General features: G+C 42.9%; 1 protein-coding gene across 2 annotated transcripts in view; it reads left to right on the top strand.

Annotated features, from left to right (window-relative positions):
- The first annotated feature begins 3,549 nt into the window (after positions 1 to 3,549).
- Positions 3,550 to 21,408, top strand: part of PDK3 (pyruvate dehydrogenase kinase 3) — an 88,088-nt gene continuing 70,229 nt past the window's right edge. For both annotated transcript variants that reach the window (XM_027962977.3, XM_027962978.3), the window contains exon 1: positions 3,550 to 3,862. In XM_027962977.3, coding sequence (XP_027818778.1) covers positions 3,757 to 3,862 — 106 coding nt within the window. In that variant the 5' untranslated portion in view covers positions 3,550 to 3,756. The remainder of the gene's footprint in view (positions 3,863 to 21,408) is intronic.

Here is a 21,408-nt window from a genome sequence, read left to right on the forward strand (position 1 = left end):
AGGAATAAGTAGTAGTGTAAACTATGGACTTGGGTTGATAATGATGTGTTGAAGTAGGCTCACTGTAGCAAAGGTACCATCTGGTGTGGGTTGTTGATGGTGGGGGAGGCTGTGTGTGGTAATTCACTTTTCACCCAATTTTGCTATGAACCTAAAAATGCTTTTTTAGAAAAAGTCTATTAAGAACAATTCAGGCCAGTATTATGAAAGAACATAGAATTGAGAGTCAGGAGATCTTGATTCGAATGTGGACTGTCATTTACAAGGTGTGTAATCTTAAATTAGGTTAAGCTTTGTGTATCTTAGTTCACTCACCTATCAAATAAAGATAATATTCACCCATCAGATTTACTGTGAAAAGACAACATAGGTACTTTCACAGAGCACACAGTAGGTGCTCAAAAAATATTTGTTGAGAGTGAAGAGAGAGTGGAGGAAAAGACAGGGAGACCAGAATTTCAGAGTCAAATGAAGGTGGAGGCATTTTAGGACAAGATCCATCCACCAGTGATTGATGGTGAGATAATCAGGGGTTATTTTTTTCCCTCATCTGTTACAGTCCACTTTGGATTTTGGCTTTATCAAATAATTACATAATGAAGTATCCATTATCGTTTTAATTACTCAGAACACTACCCTTGCCTTTGTTCTCCATTGAGAGCTGATCAAAAGGAATGTGGTTTGGTGTAGGTTTTGTTGTTGTTGCTGGTTTTCATTTATTTAAAAAATATTTACTGTGAACCTAAATACTGACTGGTACTTATGCTGGACACTGAGGATGAAGCAGTGAATAAGCCAGACCTGGATCCAGTGGTTACAGGGTGATGTCTATTGCCGACAAAGACAGCACTAGTCAATAGACAGCAATAATAAAACCATAACAAAGTGTTTTGTGTGTTACAGTGGGAGGCATGAGAGCCAGGAAAGTATATAGCAAGGGGAATGAGCATTTATGATGGGGGAAGGCCTCCCTTGATGTAGATCTAAGTGATGCGTGCGCTGAGGTCTGAGGCATTAACAAGAAGGAATAGGGCCCTGGGTTAGAGTGCATACCACAGCACACTGGTTTTCACACTTAAAAACAAAAATTTTATTGGAGTGTAGTTGATTTGCCACAATGTCGTGTTAGTTTCAGGTGTACAGCAAAGTGATTCAGTTATACATAAACATATATTCCTTTTTAGATTACTTTCTTGTATAGGTTATCACAGAATATTGAGTAGAGTTTCTTGTTCTATACGGTAGGTCCTTGTTGGTTATCTGTCTTATATATAGTAGTGTTAGTCGCTCAGTTGTGTTGACTCTTCGCGATCCCATGGACTGTAGCCTGCCAGGCTCCTCTGTCCATGAAATTCTCCAGGCAAGAGTAGTGGGTGTGTTCATCTCAAGCTCCTGATTTATCTCCCCCCACTAGTTTAAGGTCACACAGCTAGTTAATGATAGAACCAAGCTTAGGATTCATTTGAGTCCTGGACTAGGACAATTTCTATTAGATTGTTACAATTTGTTACAATTTCTTTCATATTGTTCCCAGCCTCTAAGACTTTGCCACCTTTTGGAGAAATATTAATAAAACTAGCACATGACAGTTTAGTAAATCAGAATACATAGATGTAAAGTAGCATTTTGTTCAGTTAAAGAAACGAAGGAGTGAAACAAGTCTTTCTGAGCTCAGAAAGATCAGCAGCAATTTGCAACTTAGGTTGGGAAAAACTCCCTCTCCACGGATACTGTCTTCCTGTTCATCTACTCCCACACTGCCACCAAGTACACTGTGCCTCCAGGTTGCCCCCGAGAAAGTCACTGGGGGAACCACAGACCATAGGTCTTTTTGTCTTCCCATGCACACCATCAGGATTGGTTAGCTCTTCTGGCAAAGCTCCTGGTTAAAGAGATTGTTAGTATGTCTTTTAGGCTTCTGTTTTGAATGAGAAAGACATGGTAGTCTACATAACATACCACCACCAAGATGACCAAAGTGTACTTGAAAATCTAGAAGTGAGGGAGGACCAGTGGATGTCTTTTGAGTATATGTATGACTTTTTAAGTTCAGAGTAGAGAATTGGGTGCATAAAAACCCAACGAAGGCACAGAAGCTAAACAGCTACACACCAATAATCCTACTGAGAAAACCAGTCCAAACAGACCAAAGGAGTGATTTCCAGTTAAATTTTTATCTTTCCTTAGAGAATATTCTACCTTTCATTTTTAAAAATCTATTTATTTCTTTGGCTATGCCAGGGTCCTAGCTGTGGCACATGGGATCTTCAGTCTTTCTTGCAGCATGTGGGATCTAGTTCTGTGACCAGGGATCGAAGCATGGAGTCTTAGTCATTCCCCATCAGGGAAGTCCCATTCTACCATCATTTAGTTGATACATTGCCAAAAATAAAGCAAAGTTTGGTGGAAACGGTTAAAGCAAGCTGTATTTTATACCTTCACATTGGGAAATAATGATTTCACATACTGAGCCCTGAGTTCAAGTTCACTCTTACACAAAGAATAACGCAGTGTGTAAACATAGTGTAAACACAAGCTCCTGTCCAGAATAAGTGGTGTGGTGGTGGTGAGGCATGAAAAAGTCAGGGGGCTGTCCTATGGTGGTGGTGGTCATGAGGGGGTCTGAAAGATAGTGCCTAAGACCTTAAATTTGGTCCTTTGCAGTGGTAGTGTTTTGATCCTTTCAAAACGGGGGGGGGGCAGGGGGGGCATGAAACAGACGGTGACCTTACAATTAATCCTGTCCAATGATGTTAGGGGGCATTCACAGGAGGAGGGTAGGGGTAGGGACGAAATGAAGTGTCAGTGACCTTATAATTGACCCTGTCCAATGATGGTGTGGTGGTTGCGTGAAATAGTGACTTATCAATTACTCTTGCCCAAAGGTGTTGGCCCATGAAGGAGGGTGGGAAGGGAGGGTTGGTGGGAACCAGGGGTGGTGAGTCACGAAATAAGGAGGCACTGACCTCACAATCCTGTCCGAAGGTGAAGGGTGGGGGCGGGGGGGAGCACGGAACAGAATCAATGACGTTATAATGAATTCCGTCCAATGGTGATGGGCAGGGAGGAATCCGAACCGGTGAGCTTGTTTCTGCCCAACGGTGGTGATGGTGGTGGAGGGCATGAAGCAATCTCTATAATTAAGTGGTAAACAGAAAATGAAAACATATCAAGATGCAACGAATACCCTGAAGGGAAAGTCAGCTGATCCAGGGAGGGTTTCCCGGAAGAGATGCCTTCGGTAGAGAGGGGCCTTGAGCAGCGCGTAGGATCGGATTCCGGGCGAGGGCTTCGGGTCTCTTCTCAGTCTCCCTGCACCTCCGCCACCTTTGAGCCGCGGAGGACCTAGCCCGGGACGGGACCCGGGTCAGCTTCACTTGCCGGGCTTGTTTGGTCCCAGGAGGCAAGGAGGGACGCACCGGCGCCGGGCTGCGCCAGGGCGAAAGAAAGCCAGAGCGGCAGCGGCCAATCAGCAGCCAGCGCGTGCGGCCGCGCGCCCCGCGCGCCCCTCGCGCCCCGCGTACGTGCGGCGGCCGGCTCCGCCCCCGTGGGCGGGGCCTGGGAAAGCCGCGGGCAACCGGCCGCGGCCAGGGAGCTGCTGGTGCTGGTGCTGCGGAGGCTGCACCAGCGGCGCCGAGGCGGAGGCGGAGGCCGGGGTGCGCGCTTGGCGAACGTGCCCAATCCGCGCGGCTCAGCTGCACCGGTCCTTGCGGCCGCCTGAGCGTCTCGGCCGGTCTCTGCGCTGCCGGGGCGAGGATGCGGCTGTTCCGGTTGCTGCTGAAGCAGCCGGTGCCCAAGCAGATTGAGCGCTACTCGCGCTTCTCGCCATCGCCGCTCTCCATCAAGCAGTTCCTGGACTTCGGTAAGTGCGGGGCCACGGTTCCCACGACCCCAGGGTGCGGAGGCGCTACCTTCCGGGCCCACCGCCGCGGGTCTCCGCGGCCTCCGGGCAAAGTCCGTGGGAACCGCGGGCGGGGCTCCGGGGCCTCTCCCAGAGGCTCGGATTTGGGGGCACGGAGGGGTAGGGCCTGGCACCCGCACACCCGCCGGGGCTCACCCCGAGACACAGAAACTGCGTCTGAGGAGCGTCAACCCGGGCGGCGGGACTTCCCAAACCTGCCGTCGTTAGCTTCCAATCTGCTTGACACAGACCTCCGGGCCGTTAAAACTTCGGAGCGGAATGTGGGTGGCTTTTCAAGGGTTTTATGTTTAGGTGGTTGGTTTTTTTTTTTTGCGTTGGGTAAGACCTGTTTAGAAACACCTTTCGGTCGAATAAATTATGCAATGACATTTCGTTCCTTTTCTGCTCGAAGGTGCTCTGAGGCACCACCTAAGGTGGCCGGAGCGGCCGGACTCGAACTGCTGTCTTGGTGGTGTTCTGTTAAAGCAGTTGGAGGCCTGGGCTGCGAATGCCTTAGATGCTGGGGAAGAACGGACGTGTGGGTTCCTGGCGCCAGAGCAGGGTCGGGTGCCACACCTTTCATCGCGCCTCTCCTGCGTCCCCTCGCTTCTCCCCTGTGCGGTGGGCTGGTGGGCAGCTTCCACGAAATGAGGTGCGAGCGCAGAAGACCCTGCCCCCAACCTGCCCGAGGCCTAGCTGAGATGGGAACAGACTCCACGACGTTCTGTTAAAACTGGACCGCGTTTCCCCAGAGTGGTGCCGGTGCGAGCACGTCGGGAGTACTCCCAATTGCTGAATGCGGGGCAGCTGGTTGTGAAACACGTGAATGTGATAAAACCCAAAGTGCGCAGCCAGGTATCGAGTCAGAGCACGGCATCCTGAAAGGGAAAGGAAATGGAGCAGCAGAGATGTTCTAAGCTCTCAAGGGAGAATAACGGGGCAGCTGGTCGTTTAATGAATCTTAGGTAAATGTCAAGAGATGATGTCAGGTGGGCATAGAAACCCAAGTGCAGAGTGGGTAGCACATTCGGGGAGAGCCAGAGCTCCATGTGATGTTGTTCACAGTTGGGATAGGACGAGCAGAATTTTTTAGTTGAGACCAAATTAAATGTTAAGAAACCAGTTTGCCAGCAAATGATGACGGAAATCAGGATTCGGTGATAGGTGGACCTTTGCATCTTCTCCCCCAGAAGCTTTTCATTAGTTTTGCTTTACCATCTCTATCACTTGTGAGAAGTTTAGAGGTTTCAGGCAGAGCCCCCGCCCCCTTCAAAGTTTAAAAACAAAGTGTCTCTGTTGGTATAAATAGCATGTTTCCATCCCTAATGTGTGGTTTAGAGAGAGTCTGAAGGTATCCACTTTTCAGTGGGGTAAACTGAGACAGGTTAATTCACAATAAAAGACATAAAAAGAATCCAGAGACTCCTAGTTCCCTCCTTCCACTCTCCCAAGTTGAAGTGATAGCCCTGGTAGCTTGGCGACATTTCCGTTGATTTATTTCTGTAGCGGCTCCTATCTACCACATTAATAGGTGTTCTGGCAAAGATGTTATTTGAGGAGGAAAACCACAGTGGGGGATAGTGTTATTGTGGAAAACCCATGGGACCATTATCTGGAAAGAAATGTTCTAATTCTTGCTGTGCCAGTGACTCCAGAGCCTGGCCTTGGCTGAGGGACTGAACTCACTGGAGTTCATTTTCCTCCTCAAGAACACATGTGGGTTTTATAAGGTCATCTCTAAAGCACAGCTCCAAAACTGTGTGATCCTAATTTCAAAGGAAGAGGGATGAGCTTTTTACAAAGAAATTACCAAATCTTCCGATAGGTATTTCCCATTTAAAGCTTCTGACCTATTTGGGGAGTAGTCGAGGGGTACTCTAATCTCGGATAATGAAAGAAGCTTACTAACTGAAGTCTTTTCCTTATAAGGAAGCTCACAGAAGTTCTATATATATAAAATTGTGGTGGAATTTGCTAGAAACTCAGGTCTCCTTTGTAATGCCCAGAGATGAATCAGGTGGCAGGCAGCCTATCTTTAATGACAACAGTAGACAGTTGTCACACAAAGAGGCCATTTCAACTTCTACCATTCTCTTGGTTCTTCCAGCTCTGGATAGCAGTCTGATTTTGGCAAGTGATGTGGGAGTTTGAGAATTTAGAAGGGGTGTGGGGGTATTTTTAAGGAGAGAAGGCACAAGAGTTAAGAGGCTTTTATGGCCCAGAGTGATTGGAGCCCACAGCAGGGGAGGGCCACCTCAAATGCTAAAAGGCCCCGGGTGGGGAGTAGTCAGCTTGGGGTGGGGGGACTGTGGCAATCTCCCTGCCCCTACCCCATATGTGCTGCCTCCAGAAAGGGAAGCTGATTGGCACCAATTCAATATATTTTAAAAGATGCAGGGCTCAAATAGAACAGATGATGGACCATGTCAATCCACAGGCTGCCACTTGGTGAACTTCGTGACTTTCCCCTGGCTGCTTTACAAATGGGACCCGAGTTTTTGACTAAATACCTGGACAGGGACTGGAGAGAGGGTTTACTCATGTTTACAGTATTTGTGACAACCATACTGACAAATTGTGGTTTTTGTGGGCATAGAAATAGCTTTATTATGTGAATATATCCACATTAATAAATGAGATGATCTTCCCTGTTTAAGAAGGAAGGCTAAAACTGCATGTTACTGCAGAAGCACTGATTTTATTTGAAAGGAGGATTCCTCAGTCTCAGCACTCTTGACATTTTTAGGGGTGGGGCGGGTGCAGGCTCTGTCCTGTGCCCTCTGGGCCTCCCAGGCCTCTACCCACGAGATCCAGTAGCACCCACCACTCCCTTCACCCTTGAGTTGTGACAGCCAACATGTTTCCAGACAGCACCATGTCCTGCAGTGGTTGAAGACCACTGCTATATAAAGCATTTAGAGGCATGGTTTTCATGCCTGGGCCCCATCCCCCAAACTTTACTATAAATGTTCTGAGAGGGTGGGGTATAGAGCATTGGCATTTTGGGTGCTTCTTCAGTATCACCAGGGTTGAGAACCACCAGTTAAGATGATCTTCTGGATTTGGAGTTGCCCCCCTTTCATCTGTGGGACTTATTTCTCTATGCCTTTTGAGCTCAATCTTGACTTAAAACATGGCCTTTCACACAGTTAGCAACTGTCACAAGAATAGCAGGTGTTATAAATGGATTATGAGTTTATAATTGCAATAGTGCAATTCCAAAGGGTGTGATTAAAAAAAAAAAAGGTTCTTTTTGGTCTGAGATTATAGTTACATGGTTCCAGATTCAGAAGGTACAAAACGACATAGAAAAGTCAGCTTCCAACTTTCATCCACTTGCCTTCCCATTTTAACATAACTGGCAACTCGTAATACTTTTGTCTCTACCTTGCTTTTTACACTTAATTCCTCAGACAACTTTCCATATCTAAAACTACAGAACTTCCTTTTTCTTTTTATGGCATCTGAGAGTTTGTATGATGTACTATATTCATTAGCCAGCTCCCCGTTGATGGCTAGCAAGTTGTTTCCAGTCTTTGCTATGACAACCCATGCTACAGTGAATTATCTCATTCACCATGTCATGCATGTGTGAGTATTTGTATAGGACAGATTCCTCAAAATGGGATTTCTACATCAAAGGCTATGTGCATTTGAAATTTGGATCACCGGGTCTCTTGCATTGCAGGCAGACTCTTTACCATCTGAGCCACCAGGGAAGCCTTGAAATTTGGATAAATATTGTTAAATTGCCTTACATTATCAAGGTTGTCTGTTTATCCTCTCACTGGAAGTTTCTGTGAGTACCTGTCTTCCTACAGTTCTACCACATGGTTGTCAAACTTTTGATAAGTGAAGAAGGGTATCTCGATAGAATTATTTTCTATTTGAGTAAAGAAAACTTTTAAGTTGAAGAGTAGTTGATTTATAAGATTAGTTTCAGGTGTACAGCATAATGATTCAGTATTTTTATCGAGTAAAACATTAGTTTTTTATTACAGAAAATTTTAAGCATACACAGAACTAGAGAGAATAGTATGATGAATTCCTGGGTTCATTATATTGATCTCCACGTGCTGTTTGGCTCTGGGTGTTGTGTGTATGTGCAGTCTATTAGATTTTCTTGTCAGTGTCATGCTTGTTTCAGGAGAAATTGTTTTTCTGCCCTAAGATCATAGTTTATCCTTTGAACTATCTGTTCTTTAAAGATTTGGTAGGATCCATCTACAGAACCTTTTAAACCTAGTGTGTCTTGGTAACTATTGCTCTTCGACAGGTTTCTCTAGCCTGTGGTATTGATCTGTATAGATTTTATGTCTCTGCTAGAGTCCATTTTGATATATTTCTCTAGGAAATTATACTAGTCATCAAGGTTTTAAAGTCAGTTTGCATAGCTGAGATAGTAGTCTCTTAGTCTTAATTTTCTCTGTGGCTGTTCCCCTTTTTTATTCCTTCTATATTCTCCCCCCTCCCCTCTTTCTTGGTGAGATTAGTTGTTGATTTATATGATTGGATTCAGTTCTTAGCTTTATGACTTTTGTTTTCCAGTTCATTAATGTCTACTTTGGTTTTATTAATCCCCCCTGATCTGCTCAGTGTTGTTATTTTTTTCTTTTTGAATGGGAAAATTCATTTCTTTGTTATTTATTTCAGTATTTAAGGTGACAAGCATGCCTCTGAACATTGCTTTAGCAGCTGATATGTATAGTATTTGATCCTTTTCCCCCCCCAGCTCTTCATCTTCGTTTTATTCTTAACTAAGAGTTATTAAATTTCCAGTGTAAATGTACCTTGTATTCTCATTTTGTTGATGTTGTTTTGTTGTGTTGTGATCAGAGAATGCTATCTGAATCATTATTTCTTTAATTTCTTGATGTTTGTTTTGTAGTCCAGTCAGGGCTCATTTCGTGTCATTGTTCCTTGGGAAGCGAAAATAAGGTTGTGTTCTCAGGTTACAGGGTCTGATGTATCAAATCTGCTGTATTAATTATCTTATTTGAATTTTCTATAACTTTTGTTTTTTTTTTTAAATTTACTGGGCCTGTCATGGGCTAAGAGAGGTTCGAGTCTCCTAGTTCTGTTTCTCCACACATTGCCTATGATTTTTGCTTTGTGCCTGTTGATGTTACATTTGCTGCATAGAATTCTTAACTGCCACTGCCAGATGCACCCTTTAGGATACCGAGTGCTACTCTTTTACTAGTTCAGTCTTTTGGGCCTTAAATATTCAACCTTGTTTAACATTGAGATCTGGAGCCTTTTTTTCCTTGTTTTAATTTTCTTCTTGAAACTTTCTGAATTACTTTGTTTTAAATATTGTCTTGAAAACTTAAAGTTGGGTTTTGCTTTGTGAGCCAGACCTTTTCTTTATGTGGCTAAGTTTAACCAGTTTATATTTGTTGATATGACGGATCTGTTATCTGTAATGACAAACATCTATAATTTCCTTTCATTTTCCGTCTTTAATCCTTTCATTTTTATACCGTGTTATACATTTTGCTTTGGTTTTTTGTGTTTCTTAGTGATTAGGTTTGAATTTTTGACAACAGGGATTATCTTTCTGTATTTCGGCCTTTTCTGTCCAGTTCTGTCGCCACCAGCCACTTGAACCTACTGAGCTCTTGAGATGTGGCTGATGTGACTGAAACGGGGAGACTGAGTTGATTTAAGTTTAAACTTGATTCAGTTAATTGGAAAACTTTTAAGTATGTTTAGAACAGTTTAAATATGTGAATCTACCTGAACTGTAAATTTGATGAAATCTAATTGTAGGCCAATTATTTCTGATAGAAATTTAGCCTGTGAATTGAGATCTAAGTATAAGGTACTGGATTTCAAAGACAATATAAAAATAGTAAAATATCTCAATATATTTTTGTACTGGTCCCATGTTGAAATGGTAATTTTGGGAGTATTTGCATTAAATAAATCATCAAAAATCTCACCTGTTTCTTTTTATGTGAAGTTTAAAATGACGTGTGGCTCACGTATTTCTATTGGACAATGAGGCTTCAGACTGTATGTATTAATTCCTTATTAAGAATAATAGAAATATTACATTTTAATGTTCAGAATAAACATTTATTGATTTTATATCTCAGTACAACTTTTACTCTCTTTTCCCCCTATATATCTGTTACTGTCAGGAATTTTGGACCAATTAACTGTCTTTAAATGGCCGTTCATGTTATGGTGGTTCTTTGTGATATTTGCAGAAGCCTGAGGTCTTCCTATTAAGTGGTTGTTATGAGTTAAAAGTTCTCTTGGTGATGTAAGAAAAGGAGAACTTGGACTGTGCAACATAACTTAAAGGTAGAACTTTCTGAATCTCAAATGTGTTTATCAGAAATGATTCACATTTTCATCTGGACATGCTTTTCATCTTTCAGCTTTACCCTGTCCTCTTCTGGTTCCTTCATTAATCACTCTGATCCTCTCTCTACAGACCATCTGTTTTATTTTCCAGTTCCTTTGCCCTTGTCTTTTGCACAGCCACACTTGTGTTAAAGATATTTGCTTCTGTTACTTGATTTTACTCCAAACTGTCTCTCTGTGGAGGGTGGGCACTCACCTCTTCTCCGTAACCTCTCTCAACCTCAGCTGTTTGCTTTCTACCCTGAGTGGGCGCTCTGTAAGTGGTGATTACTGACTTCATCTAAAGGTTATTAAACATCATGTCGCTTTAATTTAGTCAGTGGTTATATAAGTGCAAACTTCTGTAAGGTCCCCACGTTTAAATATAGCATCTCTGAAATAAAGCCGCCAGAAGAGAGGTTGTCTGACAACTCTGCCTTTTCACAGAAAAGATTTCTACCATAATTAACACTGGTTCTGCGAACCTTGGAGCCTTTAGCTATTAGGAGGCAGCAGCCAGTTTCCCTGTTGGACTCTTTTTGAGGTTCGAAAGCCCAGCTGCCTTCTCTTTTCCTTGAGAAGGTATTTTAAGGTTCCAGTGCCCACTGAGAAGTTGACTTTGCTTCCAAAGACTGCTCTTTGAAAAGCCTTGGGTTTGTAAAGTCATACTTCTTAAAGCCTGATTACTACTGGGGAGAAGAATGGATTTGTCCCTGGTTTTCTGTCAGCAGTCAGGCTATTCTGCTCTAAGGCATTGCCAAGAATTCGACTCACCTGTTTAGAGACGAAAGCCAATGATTCAGAATTGAAAGGGGAAGGGAACAATTCCATTTCAGGGACAGATATCTAATGTGGCTTAATGCATGTTGGTCAATATTTAAATTTAAAGGACGAATTGACCTTTTGGGCCCTAAAGATCTGATATGACTGGATTTCAACATGGTTTATGAGACTCTGAGCACTTCAGGTGTAGTTCCGGCTCTGATTGTTGTCTTGGCAATTAGGTATTCTTCCGAAGGGGGGACAGGTCACAATACCGACCTACAGATGACTGAGTGGTTTCCTCCCATTAAACTTCAGGAAATTGATCGGGTTGTTGGCAAGATTTGGGAAACCTTGGTCTTATTACTGGATGGAAGCAGAAAATACCACCATTTTTCCTTTTCATTTTGTGTGTGTTGTGTTACTGATATTTTGCTTCCATGATTATCTGATTCCAGAATTGGGCAAATCCTTTTTTTTTTTTCCCCTTGGAATGCTATAGTCTTAAGGGCCAGCTACCTGTTTTTGTCTTACAGTTAATAGACTTCATTTTTAAGAGTAGTTTTAGGTTCACAGCAAAATGGGCAGAAAGTAGAGGGAACTCCCATACCCACCTCCACAAATAAAATGTCCTCCACCATCAACATCCTGCACCATGGTGTGTGGGCCGTTTGTTACAACTGATGAACCAACATTGATCCATCATTATCCCCCAAAGTCCATAGTTCCCATTAGGGTTTGGTCTTTATGTTGTACATGCTCTAGGTTTTGGCAACACCTGTTTTTGTAAATAAAGCTTTATTGGACCACAGCCATGTCCATTCATTACATAGCACATGTGGCTTCTGAACCTCTGCAGCAGCACAGTTGAGTAGTTGCCGTGGAGACTGGCCCCCAAAGCCAAACTGTTTACCTTCTGGCCCTTTACAGAAAGTTTGCAACCTCTAAGATAGTTTGGCTCCCTGTTAAAGAAGTGTGCTGTGATTGCTCTTATTTTGCATTTAAATGACAAAGCTCTGTTTGTCCTGCTTGCTGCTGCTGCTAAGTCGCTTCAGTCTTGGCTATCTGGAGGGTGACTCTTGGGATAGCTAAGGTTCGTCCAGGTGATCGATGGCTTAGCTCTAGGATCTGTGCCCCTGTGTGGAATTACCACGTGGAAGACTTTGAGGGGTTGTATAGCTTTAATCTATAGGGCTTTCCCCAGAGTTGAAGTGTACTGGTTTCTCCGCAGCCCTCCCAAAATGAGGTTTTATGACTTTGTGTAATAGGTAACATAGAAGCTAAAAGTTTTATTTTTTTTTCCCCTTGTGGGTTTATTTTGTTCATTTTGAAGTGTGTAAAGTGCCCTTGACCGTTTATTCACCGGGCTCTGGTTCAGTTCAGTCACTCAGTTGTGGCCGACTCTTTGCAACCCCATGGACTGCAGCACGCCAGGCCTCCCTGTCCATCACCAACTCCTGGAGTTTACTCAGACTCATGTCCATTGAATTGGTGATGCCCTCCAACCATCTCATCCTCTGTCGTCCCCTTCTCTTGGCTTCAATCTTTCCCAGCATCCCGGTCTTTTCAAATGAGTCAGTTCTTTGCATCAGGTGGCCAAACAAAGTATTGGAGTTTCAGCTTCAGCATCAGTCCTTCCAATGAATATTAGGACTGATTTCCTTTAGGATGGACTGGTTGGATCTCCTTGCAGTCCAAGAGACTCTCAAGAGTCTACTCCAACACCACAGTTCAAAAGCATCAGTTCTTTGGCGCTCAGCTTTCTTTATAGTCCAACTCTCACATTCATACATGACTCCTGGAGAAACTATAGCTTTGACTAGATGGACCTTTGTTGGCAAAGTAACGTCTCTGCTTGTCGATATGCTGTCTAGGTTGGTCATAACTTTTCTTCCAAGGAGCAAGCATCTTTTAACTTCATGGCTGCAGTCACCATCTACAGTGATTTTGGAGCCCAGAAAAATAAAGTCTGTCCGGGCTCTGCAGTTTTAATCATTTGTGTGAACTCCCTGTGTCTACTTTGCACAGTAAGCTATTGTTCTGTGTAACTATTGTTTCCTATTGCACTCTCTTCTTTAATAAAGTAATGATAAGTATACAATTAAAGGCTTGTGAGAAGAATATCATCTCTAATTCTTTATCCATTTTTTATGCCGTAGGCTTACAGCTTTTGCCCATCTATTTACATATGTTGACAATGAATATGTTTCCTTTTTATTTAGTGCACAGTCTGAGTTTTAATATACTCAATCATTTACAATGCTTTTATCATGGTCAGATTTATCACCTAGAGCAGTATGTAAATTGTTACTAAATCCCCCTGGAATTCATTGCCATCTCTGCTGGGAAGTTTGCATCAACTCTCTTACTCAGTTCTGCTGTTCATTTGCACAGCAGCAATGATCAAGACCCTGTATCTTTCTCTCTTGTTGCTGTTTTGTCACAGAGTAGGTAAATTCTCTCCAAAAGGAGAACTTGCTGATTTCAGCTAAATATCATATACTAACTTTTGCCTTGTAATTTCTGGTAAAATTTGGTGATGGCAGCTCCTTATTACCTAAGATTCTTGCTGTTCTTGCCCACTTAATTCTTTTTGGTAAATTAGCTAACTTAGAGAAAATGTGCTAAGGAAACTGTGAATGGGTACTTGGCATTCATTGAAGCTAGCCTGCAAGCATCTTTAGGGAGCCTGTTTCACCATATTTGTGGCAGAGCTGGGTTTGATTTCCTTCATATCCCTTGAGGATACCTCCTTTCCCAGTCAGTGTCTCATCCTGTCGGAGATGATTCTTTCTGCTATAATAAATAGCACAAAAACCACAGTAAGCTATTTGTCATCTGTTACACAGGTCAATGTTTATATTCCTTGTGATTGAATATTTGGGGTTCTAACTCGGTAGATTATTTCCCTAAGCATCACCCAAGTAGTTGGGACTTTTTCATTTTTAGACTTGACCTCTGATTCCACTCCATCATTTGAGTCGTGTCAATGTTGCTTTCTTACTAGGGCGTGAAGGTCAGTGTAGAACAGTTGTCACTCTTGGGAATAAATCGCTATGTATCTCTTTTAACATTTTCTCAAGGCATGAAGTTAAGTATCCCAAGTGCTGTGTAACATGCGCATCTTTCCCCAGCGAATTGCTACATTTTCGTTGCCCAGAGCAGACTCAGGGTTTACCCGACCCTACCTTGAATCTGTCCTAGAAGAGTACAGTGTTCTGTTTCCTCAAGCTTGGTAGCAGATATTCCTTAATATGTAACTGTGTACTTTGTATACAGTTGGTTAATTTTTCCTCTTGCTTCTGAGATGAAGTAAAAAGCATTAAGCAGAAAGTTTTGCTATATTAACGTTCCTGTATTGGTCCTGTCATGTGCCCCAGTGTGGTCAGTTTCCTAGGAGGCTGAAACAAAACTCAAACAGGAAAATAGAGGCTAAAAATAGATGGGTCAGTGAAAAATTTTGGGATGCTCAGCCACTGTCTTAGCCTGAGGAGGTCTTTGGTTTATCCTGCTGTTGAATTTTCTGGGATTAGATGCTGGTCAGTGAATCTCAGCCCTGAGCACTCCTGAGAATTATCTGGGGAACTCCTAAAACCAGTGCCATCTGCCCGCCACCCCCTCCCCACCAAAAAAAAAAACCCTGTAGATGCCAATTAAATTAGTCTCTGTGAGTAGGATCTAGGTGCTGGTATTTTTTACTTACTGGTGACTATAATGTGCTTCCAGTGTTAAGAAGTTTGTTTGATCTGTTAAAATTTTCGCCCAAGAGCTCTGAAACACTAAGCGATAAAGTCTTTGAGATACTAAAGGTTAACACTTCAGATGTTTAGGAGTCCATCAACTTTTTTTTTTTTGACCATGCCATGTGACTTGTGGGATCTTAGTTCCCGGGCATTGAGCCTGGGCCCTGGCAGTGAAAGCACCGAGACCTAACCATCGAACCACCAGGGAATTCCCAGAAGTCCGTCAGTATTTGTCAGACTTTCTGGATTCAGAATGAAGTGGAAAGTGAGAAGCGTTGCAGAATCATTGAGGTATAGTTGCTGCCTTTGAAGGGCTTCTAAATGAATGAGAAGTTGGGACAAAGACGTCAGTATATATGAGGTAGCCAGAATGTTTGCATACCATGAGTTTGTGGCATGCTTTCTCTACCTCTTCCTTGGAGGTTTCTGTAATAGCGATGGTTTCTGAGTATATGTGAAGTGTTAACCCAGGTGTCCTTTTTTTTTTTTTAAGATTATTTTCTTTTTTCACTTCAGCAGGTTTCTGTTGCTTTGCGTAGGCTTTTCTCTGGTTGTGGGGGCAACTCTTTGTTGTGTGTGCGGGCTTCTCATTGCAGTGTCTTCTCTTGCTGTGGAGCACAGGCTCTAGGTGCATGGGATTCAGTAGTCGTGGCTCCTGGGCTCTAGAGCGCAGGCTCAGTAGATGTGGCGCGCGGTCTTAGTTCCTCTGTGGCACGTGAGATCTTCCCGGACCAGGGATTGAACCAGTATCCCTTGCATTGCAAGGTGGATTCTTAACCACTGGACCCCCAGGGAAGCCCCTAACCTAATTGTCCTTTATCCAAAGCATCGTTGGAGGCTTTGTTTCTTTGTGTGTGTGTGTGTGTTTTTGTGGAAAACATATGTAAATTATGTATGTACTCTTTTTCTTGATTTCTAGCTCCTTTTCTTGGCTACTCACTCCTAGCAATGCTCTCTCCAGAGTTGTCCCAGATTGTACATTGGGCAAGATTGGTGCAGGATAAATAATTGTAAGGTGTCTAAATGAAAATCTTATCCCTGTAGATTGATTCAGTGGGCACTTGAGTTTAGAGATCCCCTGTCCAACCTCCCCAGTTTTACACACAAGAAAGGCGGTGCACCAGGTAATGAGGAGGCTGCCCACAGCGCTAGCTACTTGTTGACCTAACATCTTGGCTGTTTCTTCCAGAGGGAGCCAGAAATTATTCTTTCTAGGAGGCAAGGGAACTTACCTTTGCGTACCACTTTTGACCAGACACAGTAGTAGACATATGGAGCTACAGTTCCATCCAGCGGAAACAGATGTTTCCCTCTTTTGAAGAAAGACACTGAAGCGTATATGATTTAAGTATCTTACCTAAGCAAAATTAGGAGCAAAACCACAGTTAAAATTCAGGTAGATTGAGCTTTTAAACATACCATTTTTTCCTACCTAATGTACTGTTACCCCAGTGCAGTCCTTTCTAGCAAACAGTCTCTATTAGCAATCCTGGAGTTTTGTCTAAATTTGTTCTGCTTAAACAATCAGGAAATTGTGTAATCTCATGTTTGTCTAGTGTTATCACTTTGGAGCCATCAGATTGCTACCTCCTTCACTTACTTACACTTCATTTACTTTATTTACTTATTCAAAGGACCCACCCTTGTTAGTGTGCCTGTTGTTTCTCTCGGGAAATACCATAACTGGTCTGTGTGGACTTGTACTCAAAGCTTGATTTCCATTGCCTACCAGTGTGAGCTTGGACAAATCACTTAATCCCACTACATAAACTTCAGTGTCCTTTTCTATAAAATGGAAATGATAGCATTGAACCATAGGCCTGTTGCACCCGTGAACTTGAAGAAATGCCCCACAGTGCATGGCTCATGGTTGGTGCTCACTAGATGTTGGCTCTGCTTTTGTTGTGGGAAGTTAGTGACACAGTGTTTCCTGGATGAAACCAGCTTCCTGCAAAGGGAGCTCTTAACCTCCAATGTTAATTATCTTCAAGTTTGTTGGCTGAAGGTCCCAGCTCTGTAAACTGATCATTTTCCAAGAAATAGTGCTTTTAGCGTGACTGGCTTTGAAGCTTCTTCACTCACTGTAATGGTTAACTTAAGGTTTTGCCTCAGTTAACCTCAATGATGAGTACATTGTGACCTTGACTTAACTGTTCCTTCTTCCATGACAACAAGACATTCTGTTAACTCACCATCCACCGTTAGGACTAGATCCTAACCCCTACCCACCCTGCTTCTGGAATTAAAATGATGTGAATCTGGGTGGTGGCTTTGGCTATGATTGTTGCTCACATACTCCAGCCACTTTATTTGTGAAGTCATTCTCAAAATGTCCCTCTGGCCCGACACACCATACTGCCACTTTATTATCACCTTCCTGTCTACCTTCTGGCTCTTCCCGTAACTATAAAGATTGGAATACTCTCAAGCAGATATATAGAATGAAATGATCTATTAAAGGAATTAACCATTACCAGCCAATGTTATCTTGAACCCCTGAATTTTACTTGCTATTGTAAGTTTATACTGAAACTTACTAGGTATTTGAATTTTCAGTGCTCATCAGGAAATAGTAAACACCTGCAATGTGCCAGGTATTATGCTGAGGAATCCTGAGATCCATGGGACATAGAACTGAGTGACGAGGGCTGATGGGAAAGGGATTGCCCAAGCCAAGGGCAGAAATTGTGGCCCTGTGGTGAAATGTACGTATAATTTGGTTTGACCTTCTGACATAGAGAAGGGCAGGTTTCTCACTAATCTGTTCGTGTGTGTGTGTGCACTCAGTCTCAGTCGTGTCCAACTCTTTGTGACCCTATGGACTGTACCCCATCATGCTTCTCTGTCCATGGAATTCTCCAGGCAAGAATACTGGAGTGGGTTGCCATTCCCTTCTCCAGGGGAATCTTCCTGACCCTGGGATCAAACCTGCATCTCCTGCATTGGCAGGCAGATTCTTTACCACTGAGCCACCTGGGAAGTTCAAGGACACATATATTTTAAAAGCCAACAAACAAGATATTTAAAGAGAGAGGGTCAAGGTGCTAGTTGATGTTACTCACTTTCCCTCAGCCAAACACAGATCTCCTTCGGGGAAGGATCCAGTAACCCTCACCTACCTTAATTGAGAACCTCGTCACAATCACCCTGCACCCTCTTGTCTTTCTTACAAGAGCATCAAAAACATTACATGAAGGTAGCATGGGCCTCAGACCCCATTAGGAAGATCTGCATATAGTAGCACGTTCTGTTTGAGGTTTTTTTTTTTTTAGAATACAATAGCTCTGGTAGGGTTTTTTTTTTTTTTTAATGTAGAATGGCTCTAATTATAGAAAGACCTTTTTCAGATGACTGCTTTTTTCCTTAAAAACTTTTTTCATTTTTAAACTGAAGTATAGTTGATTTACAATGTTGTGTTAATTCCTGCTGTACAGAAGTGATTCAATTATATATATATATGTATACACACACACATTTTTCATATTCTTTTCCATTATGGTTTATCACAGGACACTGAATGTAGTTCCCTAACCTACACAGTAGGATCTTATTGTTTGCATGAACACTCAGTCATGTCCAACTCTTTGCTACCCCATGGACTGTAGTCTGCCAGGCTCCTCCATAGAGGACAGACTGTAGTCTGTCCATAGAATTTTCCAGGCAAGAATACTGGAGTGGGTTGCCATTTCCTTCTTCCAGGGGATTTTTCCGACCCAGGGATCAAACCCACGTCTCCTGCATTGGCAGGCGGCTTCTTCACCACTGTGCCACCTGGAAAGCCTCTGTTCAATATATAAAAGGTTGTATCTGCTAACCCCAACCTCTTACTTCATCCCTTCCCCAAACCCCCTCCCCCTTGGTAAACACCAATCTGTTGTCTATGTGAGTCTGTTTCTGCTTCAGATATGGGTTAATTTGTGTCATATTTCAGATTCTGCATATGTCTATCAGATGGTATTTACCTTTCTGATTCAATTCACTTGGTATGATAATCTCTAGTTGCATTCATGTTGCTGCAAATGGCATTATTTCATTCTTTTATGGCTGAGTAGCATTCCATTGTATATGTGTATTACTTCTTAGTTATCCATTCATATTTCAGTGGACGTTTAGGATGCTTCCATGTCTTGGCTATTGTGAATAGTGCTACTGTGAACATAGGGATGCATGTATCTTTTTGATTTATAGTTTTGTTTGGATTGCTGGATCATATGGTAATTTTATTTTTAGTTTTCTGAGGAATCTCTACACTATTTTCCATTGTGGCTGCACCAACTTATATGCCCACCAACAGTGTAGGAGGGTTCCCTTTTCTCCACATTCTCTCCAGCATTTGTTATTTGTAGACTTTTTAATGATAGCCATTCTGACCCGTGTGAGGTGGTACCTTATTGTAGTTTTGATTTGTATTTTTCTAATAAATAACAATATTAAGCATCTTTTCATGTGTCTGTTGGCCATCTGTATGTCTTCTTTGGAGAAATGTTTGTTTTGGTCTTCTGCCCATTCTCGGATAGGGTTGTTTGTATTTTTTGGGTCGTTAAAGCAACAGAGATAACTCGCAACATCAACAATGCATTTGGCCCAGGAACTGCTAATGAACATACAGTGCGATGGTGGTTCAAGAAGTTTTGCAAAGGAGATGAGAGCCTTGAAGATGAGGAGCGTAGTGACTGGCCATTGGAAGTTGACAACGACCAATTGAGAGCCATCACTGAAGCTTATCCTCTTACAACTATGTGAGAAGTTGCCAAAGAACTCAACATCGACCATTCTACAGTTGTTTGACATTTAAAGCAAATTGGAAAAGTGGAAAAGCTTGATAAGTGGGTGCCTCGTGAGCTGACCACAGATCAAAAATATTGTCATTTTGAAGTATTGTCTTAACTTACTCTACGCAACAGTGAACTATTTCTGAATCAGATTGTGTTGTGTGATGAAAAGTGGATTTTATACTACAACTGGCCATGATCAACTCAGTGGTTGTACCTAGAATAGGCGCCAAAGCACTTCCCAAAGCCAAACTTGCTCCCAAAAAAAGGTCATGGGTCACTGTTTGGTGGTCTGCTGCCAGTCTGATCCACTAGAGCTTTTTGAATCCCAGTGAAACCATTATATCTGAGAAGTATGCTCAACAAATCAATGAGATGAAAGGGCCTAGTTCTTCTCCACAATAATGCCCATGTCACACAGTCAACACTTCAAAGGTTGAACACATTGGTCTATGAAGTTTTGCCTCGTTTGCCATATTCATGTGACCACTCACCAACCGACTACCACTTCAAGCATCTTGACGACTTTTTGCAGGGAAAATGCTTCCACAACCAGCAGGAGGCAGAAAATGCATGGATTTTTATGCTACAGGAATAAATGAACTTATTTCTCATTGGCAAAAATGTGTTGATTGTAATGGTTCCTATTTTGATTCATAAAGGTGTGTTTGAGCCTAATTATAATGATTTAAATTCACAATCCGAAATCGCAATTACGTTTGCACCAACCTAATATATCATAAGTATAAAAAGTGTTCTAATATCCATGACACAGTGAGCACACTTGGGGAATTTATCATTGATATTATAACGTAATTGAATATTCACGTTTTCCCTAATGGCTCATGACTCCGATATTGGATAGCTGGGGTCTAGAGCATACTCAGGAGGCACTGCAACCTCCAGAGGGGCTCCTACCTTAGTAAGGCAGCACCAGGGATACAGGGCGGGAATAACAGGTAGAGCTGGCTGAATGAAAACTGGAGAATGAACCAGAAGTATGAAAAACGAAGGGTTACCTTCCAACCTGACCATGAGAATGTTAGTAGGCAGGCAGCTACCCCTAGGCAAAGTGAAGGGCGAAAAGAGGATTCTTCTCTAAAGACGATGAATGAACTGTTTAAGGTGAATAAGGGAAGCTGGTATGGTGTTAGGACCCCACCAAAAAGACCTATGTAATCCATGAGGCTTTTGGGGTGCTTCCTTAGTCATTAGGCTGCCTCACTGAGTAAGCAAGGGCTACCTGCCATCTGAGGAGAGCCCACAGCGAGAGAAACTAAAATAAATGGCCCAAAAATGACTCCAAAGAAAACAAATTCAGGTAGTAGAAGAGTGCTTTGAAGTGTAATTTGAGAAATAAATCATCTTCTACACCTGTTGATGAACATCTTAGAGGACAGATGGCCATGACGATGCTGTTCTATGATGTGCCCTTGCCAGCCTTCCACCAAGTGGGCGGCGGTCGGGAGAGGAGGTCTGGTCTCCTATCCCTGGAGCCTGGGCAAGCTATGGCTGCTTAGACCATTTGAGTGTGACAGAAGGGGACTAGCAGTGTGACTTCTGTGGCTGGGTCATAAAAGGCCATGCAGCCTCTGCCTTTTTTATTGAAGCCATCCCAGAATCCAGCTAGCCCAAGGCTGCCATACTGTGAGGAGGCCCTTGGAGGGGCCACCGGAAGATGCTCCAGTGGGCAGTCTCAGTCTGCAAGTAGTCAACTGAAGCCTTGTGAGCGGGAAGCCTTCGGATGCTTTCAGCTCCCAACAGTCCAGTCACTCCCCCAATGTTTCAGTTTTCCCAGCTGAGGTTCCAGAGCAGCCTTACCTCCTGTGTCCTTTCTGAATTCCTGACCCACAGCATCTGTGAGCATAATAAAATA

The sequence above is a fragment of the Ovis aries genome, chromosome X (genome assembly GCF_016772045.2).
Source record: "Ovis aries strain OAR_USU_Benz2616 breed Rambouillet chromosome X, ARS-UI_Ramb_v3.0, whole genome shotgun sequence".
Classification (NCBI taxonomy): Eukaryota; Metazoa; Chordata; class Mammalia; order Artiodactyla; family Bovidae; genus Ovis; species Ovis aries.